The following is an 11,460-nucleotide window of genomic DNA, read 5'->3' as shown; positions in this document are numbered from 1 at the left end:
GGTGGTTGTGAGCCACCATGTGGTTGCTGGGATTTGAACTCAGGACCTTTGGAAGAGCAGTCGGGTGCTCTTACCCGCTGAGCCATCTCACCAGCCCCTTATTCTGGCTTTTTTGTTTGTTTGTTTTATGGTGTTTTTGAGTCAGGGACTCACTGTATAGCCCTGGCTGTCCTGGAACTTACTGTGTACATCACGCATGCCTCAACTTCACAGAGAGCTACCTGCTTTGCCTCTAAAGTGCTGGGTTAAAGGTGTGTGGGACAGTGTCAGCCAGGGTGATTGTTTTCACAGTTTATGGAAATAGTAGGAAGTTGGGTTCTTATTCCCCTTTATGGAGACTCTGACACTAAATGAACAGAAGAGATGATAAACACCTCAAGTCTAGTTTGCCATATTGTTATTTGTATTGGAGTTCCAGTTAAACCACCCAGTTTCAGTGAGAACTCCTCAAGCATATTATTTGTGAAATAAACCTGACTGTTTTCCTTGGTTAGGTAAATGGATTTGAATTCTCAGTGATTTGTCATGTGTACTGTTAGATACTATGTTAGATACTATGTAAGTTCTAGTTCTACCTTAACTAGAACTTCAGACTACCTAGATAGTCTCAACACATTGAGTGTTGATCATGGCTGTACCACACCAATCATAGTGCTACCGGTATGGGCCCAATTTCTTTTCCTGCCCTCTCTGCCTGTTCAAATCCTGCTCGTTTTAAGTCCTACTTCGAAACTTACCTTGGGGGCTGAAGAGATGGTTCAGTGATTAAGAGCATGGGCTCCTCTTGCAGAGGACCAGGGTTTGGTTCTCTGCACCCGAATAAGAACTATCTGTAACTGCCGTCCCAGGATATTTGACACCCTCTTCTGGCCTCTGAAGGCAGCAGGCATGCACGAGGCACGCAGACTTACAAGCAGCGGATACTCCTCACACTGAACAGACAGAAACCTTCCTCTAAAGCTTTTGTTTCCATCCTGGTCTCATGTGTTCTCTACACTGATGTGGGACTGGAAGAAGTGGTGTGTACTTAGTTCTATGAGTGTGTTGAAGTGGACACGTGGAAGTGGGAATACAGATGACAGTGTCCCCCAGCACTCAAATCCCCCCTTCCTGTGCACATAGGCTTTCCTTCAAGTTTTATATCATTATATGTTCCCTTTCAATTTTTTTGCCAAAACAAGAATACCAAAGATTGAGTAATTTATAAATAATAGAAATTAGACAGGTGTGGTGGCTCGCATCTATAGTCCCAGCACCTGGGAGGCTGAGGCAGGAGAATCTATGAGAGTCTGAGCCAGCCCAGTCTAAAGAGTAATATCTTGTCTTAACAACAACAACAAACCACAAATGAATCCAGACATTTGATTTTTTACAGTATAAACCAGAAATCCAGAGTGGTAGGGTCTGTGTGTACATTTGACGAAGGCCTTCATGTTGCTTTATCTTGTGACCAGAAAGTCAAAGAGTGCACAAGAAAGCAAGAAGAGGCACAGTTCACCTTGTGGCAGACAGACCTGCTCACTGAGTTAGCCTCTCGGCAGCCTCTCAGTACTGTACCAAGGGCTAGCCTTTAACACAGTTTATACGTTTCATTCAGATCATAGTGTTGTTTTAGTGGGATCAAGTGTGGGAATGGGTTTTGAGTATCCTCAAATTAGAAATTCTTTGATCAGTAGGGGAGGATAATAAATTCAAAGTCATATAAGATAATTTGATGATAATGCTAAAAGTGTTGGCTAAGAGCCCTGTAGAATGAGCATATTAGGACAAAGTATATGATCTGTGAGAACAGAATAATCTTTCTGTATATACATATACAGTCACATAAATTCCTGCTGTTACATACATATATACATACATGCATATATATATATATATATACACACACACACATATATATATATACACATATACACATACATGCATATATAGGCATACACATACATATGTATACATACACATAATATACATATATAGGCAGACTGTAAGCATATATTCAGAAATTCTTGTTTTCCTTATTCTGTTTTAATAGGAATTCCAAAAAAGAACTAAATGATATTCGATTTGAATTTACTCCTGGGAGAGGTGAGTATTACAAAATATGACTGAAAACAATGAATACTAATTTGCTACTTAGGTAGATATGAAGTTTTTGTTATTTAGATAAGGTTTGCTTTTAAAGGATGGTGAAACTTTCTCTCTTGGGTTTTGGGAAATATACAGGAAGAAAAACTGCAATGGATTTACTAGTAGTTTCATTTGGAAAGGTGACTTTAATAAGATGTATAGTAATGGATACAAGCCTATTAATAAATGCCAGTCACTATGAGGCATGCATTTCCCTAAATGTTATCCCATTCAGTTCTTAAGACAGGTATTTAAGGAACAATGATTCCCATTTGGGGAGGATGAACTCCAGGTTAGAGGAACCCAGAGCAACCAGTTCATGATCTAGAAGGAGGCACTGAAGTCAAGTTCTTCCAGAGTCCAGAGTCCTTGCTCTTATCCTTGCATTTGCTTCTGTCTGATAAACATGCAAAAGACAGGGTTCCTGGCTACCTTTCCTCATGTGGAAGCTGAACCTTGTCACAATACTGCTTCTCATTGTGAACTTCGACCTGGAACAAGGTTTCTTTTTTCTTGCCTTTGTTAACTCATGGTTAGGAATGGCCAGCAAATGTCTGTTCCTAGGTTCCACCGTCTGTATGCAGATATACAGAGGGTGGTATGTGTTTTTCTTTTTGGGTATGTTTTTAGGAGTTTTAATTGCTAGGCATCTGTATGAATGTGTGCACACCATCTGTTTTAGTTAGGGTTTTACTGCTGTGAACAGACACCATGACCAAGGCAACTCCTATAAGAACACTATTAATTGGGGTTGGCTTACAGGTTCAGAGGTTCAATCCATTATGAAGGCCAGAGCATGACAGCATCCAGGCAGGCATGGTGCAGAAGGAGCTGAGAATTCTACATCTTCATCTGAAGGCTGATTGGCTTCCATGAGATTAGGAGAAGGGTCTCATTGTTTACCCCCACAGTGACACACTTCCTTCAGCAAGGCCACAGCTATTCCAATAAGGCCACACCTCCTAATAGTGCCACTCCTTAGGCCAAGTATATTTAAACCACCAACACCCTTCCCATCAGTTCTCTTGCTCCTTCTAGAGACTCCAGTAACTGTTCAGTTAAGGATGAAGTTGGTTGGTTTGTTTGCTGTTTGAAGCAACATCTCACTGTGCAGTGTTAGCTGGCCTTAAACCCATAGAAATCTGCCTCCCTCTGCCTCCATGGTGCTAAAATTAAAGGTGAAATTAGATTGAGATCGTTTACTTAATCCATTTGCTTTCTGTTGTATCTGTTGCTTACATTGTCTCACCTAGGATGAGTAGGTAAGAAAATAAACTGCCATCATAATGATGATAATAAATTTCATGATTCTCAGGAAAGATTGTAAGGTATTTTCTCAAGTTTTGAATTTGATAAATTCACTCCAATTCACAGAATTTCGTGTCTAAGCTCAGAGAGTTCAAGTTCAGAGTTCTTAGTAATCTTTGTAGAACATTGAGTGAGCAGGATAGAGATTGAGTCCTAGAAAAACCAAAGCAAAAACAGGCTACAGTTGCTAACACTGATGGGAAGTGTCAGGCATGCTAACTCTTTGGGTGGAAACACTAGTGAGTGGATTTGTCTCGACTTGTAGGGCACTCACTCTTCTGATGCGCTAGTGAGCTCTGCACTAGACAGCTCAGTAATTTGTCTTCTTTGAGCCATATAGTTCATATAGATTCTGTTCCCCAGCCAGACCTATAAGAATGCTTCACATGAGAGTCATGGACAACCCCCACCTGCCTTCTTGATTCTACAGACTGAGTTAGCTTGGCTCTGGCATGTTCTCCCTGTGCTGGCTGTGAGCATTACAGCGACATGTGTACACAAGAAACAGCACTGTGTTCTTTGTTCTTTCAGATACAGCAGAGGGTGTTTCTCAGGAGCTCATTTCTGCTGGCTTGGTCGATGGAAGGGATTTAGTAATAGGTAAGCATATTATTTTCTGCTCTTAGTCCTAATGTCATGATGTACACATGGTACCAAGAAATCCTGCTTCCAGTGAACAGGTCTGGTGCTTCTTGAAGTAATCTTGGCTTCATTAAAATTATAGTATTAAAGACAGTTCCTGAGCAAACCAGCAAAATCCTGTCCTACCTCAGACTCTTGGTGGACTATCTCTGGGACAGCAGAAGAAATGACAGGAAAAGTAGTGAGATAATGGCTCTGCTGCCTCTGATACATTGGCCCAACTGATCTGTGTTCTCTGCCTCTCATACGTCGGACTGACTGATGTGTGTAGAACTGAAGTGAAGGTGGGCAGAGTTGGGCATCTTGGCATTTGCTCTGAAACACAAACTGATGGATAGTTCAGGCTGTGCTCGCCTTGTATAGTCTGTGTCTTTCTTCCTTATTTTTCTGGGGGACAAAGTCTTGTTCTGTAGCTCAGGCAGGCCTGGAACTTACTACTTATCTCCTGCCTCAGTTCCCCAACCCCTACCCCAGTGCTAAAATTGTACAGGTGTACATCTCACACTTGGGTTTGTAGTATGTCATTTGAAAAAGATTCTTGTTTATAGAATAGTAGAACAAAAACAGATCACAGGCTATACTCGGTTGCCTCCTAATCCCAGGCTTCTGGTGTCTTAACATAAGGCATACCTTTTACTCCACTGTCGCTTTAGGGGAGTCAAGACATTTTAAAGAGTTATTTAACAGTGACTCAGGATTTACTTATTCAGCCTGGAGATCAGTGATAGCGTTGATTTGGAAAATGACTAGCCCTTTTTTCCCATTTTAGGATTTTAAAGTATTGTTGAAAATGTATTTGTGTAGCTCCTCATTAATTTTCTTTGTATGATTGCAGTGGCAGCCAATTTGCAGAAGATTGTGGAAGAGCCTCAGTCAAACCGATCTGTCACTTTCAAACTGGTACTCAAACTTCCCTCTGTAGCCGCCCTTCCATTCCCCCTCCTCCTGCAGAGCAGCCACTCCATCCCCAACTGCCAAGGTGGGAGAGTGTGCTGAGTCAGCGGGGCAGTGGTGGCACACGCCTTTAATCCCAGCATTTGGGAAGCAGAGGCGGGTGGCTGAGTTTGAGGACAGCCTAGGCTACACAGAGAAAAACCCCATCCTGAAAAACCAAAAAAGTCTCTGCTGAGTCATGTCCGTCCACTCTGTCCAAGCCCTGGCTGCACTCACTTCTCCCTCCCAGAACCTACAACCCAGGCCTCTAAACTCTTCCCAAGGAAATTATAAAGCTATTTGACATAGTTATACAAACAGCTCCATCATTTCTAGAAGAAACACACTGGCCTCTTTGTATCTCAGGGACCTTTGACCTACCACCTTCCTTTCTGTGGCCCCTTATCCATTTTTATTGCTACCTGAATTTTTGTTTGTAAATTGCCACACCTTGTCATTTTGTTTGGTTCGTAGGCATCTGGTGTTGAAGGCTCGGATATTCCTGATGATGGCAAACTGATAGGATTTGCCCAGCTCAGCATCAGCTAAACCACAGTCCTGGAAGAGTCAGCCTAGGAGATGCCACACGTGCACACACTGTTGCTTCTGTTGGCCTGAACCTACAACTGCCAAAGAACCCAGCAACGAACCTCCCAGCTTGGAGCTTTAGTTTTTTTTCTTTGTTTTTCTTGCTGCCCTTCTCCCTGCCCCCCTTTTCTTACAAGGAAAGAAAAGTTGGATCACCAGTGGCCAACCTCCCCTCAGAGAGTTCCGTTGGTAGATGCGCTGCTCATGTCCCCTCTCCCTCCATCTGAGAAGCAGAAGCGGCCAGTGTGCCTCAAGGCCCAGGATGGAAGTCTCTCAACTCATTCTTGCCTTACTACAGTGATGGTCCCAGTGGATAGAGCAGCTGCACTGGGCAACCTCATCTTGCCTGCTCTCCCACACCTGCTGGGACATGAGCATCTTGGGATATCTCTTTAACACTCAAGTAGCAATTAAAGTTGATTGTTCAGCTGGAGCCCAGAGAATTTAATTATTATTATTTTTTCTTTCTTTGTACCTGACGTGAATTCTAGCAACCTTTGTTAGGAAAAAGCACAGCCTCGAATGTAGGCAGCCTAAACTCTTGTCTGTCCTCTTCATGGTGTCTCTTCCGTGTTTTGCTGAGCTGTTCTCAGGCATCCTCACTGCTCCCTCCTGAAAGGGTTGCTAGCCTTAACTTCAGCTGGTGCGAAACATCTGACTGTTGTCAGACTTAAGCCATCTGCTCCTGCAGAGTGCAGCTTTGGTTGGTTTGTGCGGAAAACAGCAAGCAATGGCTTATAAATCTTATCTTGCCAGAGGTAGTTTTTGAACAAGAAAAGGAACTTTGTAAATCATATCATTGGGAAAGTATTTTCAATATTTAAAAAAATTAAACTGAGGAAAAACTGATCTTTGATCCTCCTGTGAAGATGGATTGGCCTGGCCTCTTAGTCATGCGGAAATGGTGTACCCGGCTGAGAGTCTTACAGCAATAAAGGCCGCCTTCTGCTCCTCTCTTGCACTGACTCTGTGGAGGGGAGGGGGGTCTTCATTCGCTAAACTGACCCAGGATGGAACATGAAACCACACGTGCCGTGACCTTTAGGTTTATGAGTAGACAGTGTTAATTTGATTTTCTACAGGAATTATGTAACTTATTCTTTAGGTTTAAAAAGAGTGCTCAATGGCTATTCAGAGAAGCCCTGTCTCAAAACCAAAACCAAAAACACGCTCAATGCAATATGGGAATAATCAGTGAGGTTGACTTTCCCCACTGTTGAATAGCATTTGTCTAATTGCTAATAAGCCTGTCAAGTTACCAAATTTTATTTAAGAATGGAATAGTTAGTCTGGCCTTAAAGAGACACACAAAGATGGGCTGTGAGCCCCTAGAAAGGGACTAGTTAGTTGCCTTTGATAAAATTCCTTGCACCTGCCATTGTTGGTTTGATGAACAAGATTTGGTGCCCAGTATGATCCTACCCTCACCCAGATAAACCATAGGACTCCTCCCACAAGCAGCTCTATTGACTTTTCTCTTGGACCACACCTGTATGCTTTCCCCATCTCTAACTTGTGCCACCTCATGTTTCGTTCATGCTGAGTCATGGACTTTTGTACTATTGCGTGCAAAAGCAGGTTGGGAAAGGTGTTGTAGAGGAAGAGAAGATGGATTTGAGAGGGGAGTTGGGAGAATAGAGAGTCCAAGGTCCCAGCAGGTTGGTAAAAGGAGGAGCCTACCAAGCTAGGAGGGCGAAAAAAACGACTGACCAGCTCGTTGGAAAAGCATTTACTTTTTCTTCTTTCCCCACTTGTTAGAGGTAGGGTTATGACGAAGCAAAGACAGGAGGTGGGGGTTAAGGTGTGGGAAGCAGGCAGTGTTAACCTTGCTGTAGAATCCAGTTTGGTTTTAGGAACTTAATGCACTTAAGGACTCGGGAAGGAATATGATATCATTGTTGTGGCTTTTGACTTGGAGGTGGTCCAGTGCCAGGCTGGAAGTAAGCAGCAGCCCATCTCCTGTTCACATTCTCTAGACTGTCATCACCTTTGCCCTGCTCTGGGGGACAGACATGACAGTAAAAGTGTCCTGGGACTCTTTCCGTTCATTGTTTGCTTTTTTGGCAACTAGGAGGTCGGCACTAAGACCCAGGACAAAGTAACGTCCCTGTGATGTGTGGTGACTTCCCTCTGCTGGCTTATGCAGTGATGGTGAGAGAACCAGTTGGTGGAAACTGCTGAGGTGGGGCAGCTGGGAACCAGGGAGCCGGAGCAATGCTTCAGGGGGTACTCTGTCACTAAGCCCTCAAGATACCCTTGTCCCTGAAGTAGGGACTAACTATAGCACAAGATAGTATGTGCCAATATAGCCAAGATAATATGTGAAATGGTCTTTCTAAATGATTAAAGGAATCATTTGGGTTGGTTCTTGTTTTTTGTGTTTTCCCTCTGTTTTCAACCAAATCCTAGAGCCAGCTGAGACTGCTAAGTAATCTGAAGGCTAGAGCAAGGATGTACCAGTAATGTCAGTCCCTCATTAGAATGTTTGCTGGATGGTGGAAGATGTAAAATATTACCTTCTCCCTCTTCTCTTGACTTGTATTTTACTGCATGTTTTGTTTTTTCATTTTTAATCAATAAAGAGTAAATTGTCCTTAATGATATATGAATGGTACTTATTTATTTATTTTGATGGCGGTGGTGGGGAAGAGCTCTGAGTAAGACATGACATTACTCCTTTTAGTTTTCATGTGACTAGAGTGAAGCCAAGGTGCACATAAACAATAAGGTGAGCACACTGACATCCGCGTCTTTAGTAGAATAGCTTAAAACTTGTGCTCCAGTTGGGGAAACACATGCCTCAAATGGGAAGAAGGAAGACTCCCCAAGGAATCTGGACATGACAGGCAGAGAACCATCCCCATTATGTCTTGATTTTTTTTTTTTCTGAATCTTTCATTTTGTTTATGGTTTTAGACAGGGGAAGATACCAGACTGTAGCTGTTGGAATTTCTGTTGGAAAGTGTAGAGCAGTTAAAACATTCCTTTCTAATAGGTATTACCATCCCCATTTTATTTGTGAAGATTGTGTAACTTTCCTATCCTCAGTGTTAAAAAGCTCTAGAAGCAGTTTTCAAACTCATCCTTTTGCTTGCTGATTACTCCAGCATCCCTCCTCTTAGCCTAGCATGTCATCTAGCTTCTCCCCACAGGGTTTGGATACCTGAATGGTATGGCTTTATGGGAGATTCCAAGCTTCTTAGCATCTTGTCACCTGCTTTATTTAACTTTCTGATCATACATAATCTTTCCTAACAGAAGTAGCCAACCTCTGTGACAGAACTGTGTAGGTTCTGCTGTTTCTTTGAGAGCACAGAGCTTTGGAGCTTGAGTTGATAGGACTGTATAGCTTGGAACTGATGCAAGCTTACTTTCAAGACAGCAAATTAAAGAAATGAGCTGTGTCATGCGCACAGAGTAGGGCCAGGTACTCAAATGTGGCCATGCTATGTGCAAGGGCAAGAGTAAGGTGGACCTCTGCTTATCTGTTGTAACAGATTGGAGTGTCCCAGGCTAGCTTCTTAGCTTTACTTCCTCCTTTGGGTCAGGTCATCTATCCCATGTTTGTTTTTAAAGTAGACTTCAATTTTTAAGATAGTTGGGTAGTTTCACAGCAAAATCAAGTAGCATGTGTTCCCTGTACTTAAACAGCCTTTTTCTGCCTCCAACATTCCACGCGAATTATATTTTTGATGTAAACTACCTCTGTGCCCCTAAAAATACTCTGTCCTGTCTGGCCTGCCCCCCCCCTCCTTTCCACACTGACCTTGGCAACCAGTGTTTTTGTTTGTTGTGGATTGTTTTCATCTTCATGTCACTAACATGGGGGTTGATCCTAGGACCTCATGCTGGACAAGCACTCTTCCTTTGAGCATCCTTGCAGGATGCACTGGTCTGTTTGTAGTTAGGACCAAATTACACAGTATGTAGTCTCTTCAGATTGGGTTCTTTAATATCTTTTCATAACAGCTGGAGGTTTTCATTTTCTGTTTTTTCTAGCACCGAATTCCAGTGTCTCTACCATAGTTCACCATATTCATCCACTAAAGGACATGTTTTGTACTTCTAAGTTTGGACAGTTAAGAAAAAAGCTCCTGAAATCTTTGTGCAGGGTTTTGTGTGGACATATGGTTTCAACTCATTTGACAAATGCCAGTGAACATAATTGCCGGCTTTTAAGGTAAGAGTGTGTTTGGTTGTGTAAGTAAATTGTTAAGCCACTGTTTAAAATAGCTGTACTGTTTTACATCCCTGTCGCTCCACACTCCTGACTGTGGTGATACCATATTTTGAATGTAGCTGTCCTATTAGGTGTGTAGTAGTTTCTGGTCTTAATTTGCACTTTCCTAATGATTATGCTATTGAACATCTTCATGTATGCCAGCTTGCCTTCTGTGTGTTCCAGAGACATGGCTATTCAAACTTTCTTATTTTGAAGTAAGCTCAGACTTACAGAAATATTTGCAAGTAATGCCAAAGATTCAGCTTTATCTGCCTTGTGGCCTCTCTGAATATAAATCTCTCTCTCTTAACTACACACCTATCAAGATTAGGACATTAGCTTTGATAGGACACTGTCGGCTAATGTACAGACTGAAAAAGCTTCAGTTACTGCAGTATTGTGCCTTTTCTGGACTCTGTCTTTCCTTGATTTCTGGCCTGGCTCTGCTGGATCTTTGTCTCTTGACTTGAACACTTCGATCAAGCAGTGGTGAACTCTCTCTCTCAGTGTGAGAGCATTTATGTAAATAGTTGATTGGCTTCTGTGTCCTTATAATCAGTGACATTTCTTACTGAGTTTTAGGAGCTCCAGCTGAGGATGACGACCCAGGTTGCTTAACTCTAGCCCTCGGGCTGCAGTGAGGCAGGGGAGTCGAGAGGTCCCAAGGCTACCCTGGAGGCAGGCCAAGCTCTGGCCTTGAAACAGATTTGGGGGAGTGGGGTAGGGATAGCAATCTTTTCTAGACCGTGGCTTTAAAATCTCATCCTAACATAGAGTACAAGTATTTTAAGTTCAATGAAGGCCAAGTCATCAATTATTTCATAGGTTGTTATTGATATTTTATTTAAAAAGCCACTTGCATGTCCAAAATTGTCCTAGTAACTCAGTATCATCTTCTGGAATGTAACGGTTTTGTATTTTATATTTAGTTTTACAGTCCAATTTAAGTTTTTATATATTGTTTCCTTTTTCTGTATGCACTGCCTTGCCCACATTATTAGGTAGGGCTTTCGGTACTTCTGCTGGTCTGGGTGCTGCCTGGGTCATGACTGTGTTCTTATTTAAACACTGCTAAGTTTAATCTCTCTAAAGCTTTAGGAGGCTGAGGACAACTTCACCGTTACCCCAACACATGATCTGTCTCTTTCTATAGACAGAGGATTGCTGGTGATTTTACTGACACTCTAAATAGAGAATATATTTATTCCATGTAAAAGTGTCCTGTTGGTTACAAAACAGTCATTGCCTTTTTGGGTTTTACAGCAATGGGAAAATAAACTAGGATATATATTCTCATTCTCACCCTCTCCCCCCCCCCCAGAGAGCGAGCAAGCATTCCCACGTGTACATGAGTGCACACGCAAATGTCACAGGATGTCTATAGGACAGTGTTGCGGAGGCAGTTCTCTCATACCTTTCTGTGGGTTCTGGGAATTGAATTCAGGTTGACAGGCCTGCCTCGTAAGTATGTTTACCTGCTGAATTTTTATTTTTTGAGGTAATGTTTTAGTTAGGATTGCTTTTGCTGTACCATGACCAAAAAGCAAGTTGTGGAAGAGTTTATTGGCTGTATACTTCCAGATCATAATCCATCATTGGAGGAATTCAGGACAGGAATTGAAGCAGGGCTGGAACCTGGA

At 42.4% G+C, this 11,460-nt stretch overlaps 1 protein-coding gene across 1 annotated transcript in view; it reads left to right on the top strand.

Annotated features, from left to right (window-relative positions):
* Window positions 1–8,201, top strand: part of Oxsr1 (oxidative stress responsive kinase 1) — a 95,288-nt gene extending 87,087 nt beyond the window's left edge. The window contains exons 15-18 of the mRNA XM_021206890.1: window positions 2,033–2,085; window positions 3,967–4,035; window positions 4,913–4,977; window positions 5,485–8,201. Of these exons, the coding sequence (XP_021062549.1) occupies window positions 2,033–2,085; window positions 3,967–4,035; window positions 4,913–4,977; window positions 5,485–5,559 (262 nt within the window). The 3' untranslated portion in view covers window positions 5,560–8,201. The remainder of the gene's footprint in view (window positions 1–2,032; window positions 2,086–3,966; window positions 4,036–4,912; window positions 4,978–5,484) is intronic.
* The last annotated feature ends 3,259 nt before the right edge of the window (window positions 8,202–11,460 follow it).

The sequence above is a fragment of the Mus pahari genome, chromosome 10 (assembly GCF_900095145.1).
Source record: "Mus pahari chromosome 10, PAHARI_EIJ_v1.1, whole genome shotgun sequence".
Classification (NCBI taxonomy): domain Eukaryota; kingdom Metazoa; phylum Chordata; class Mammalia; order Rodentia; family Muridae; genus Mus; species Mus pahari.
The sequence above is the reverse complement of the archived record's forward strand: the minus strand, read 5'-3'. Positions and strand labels throughout refer to the sequence as shown.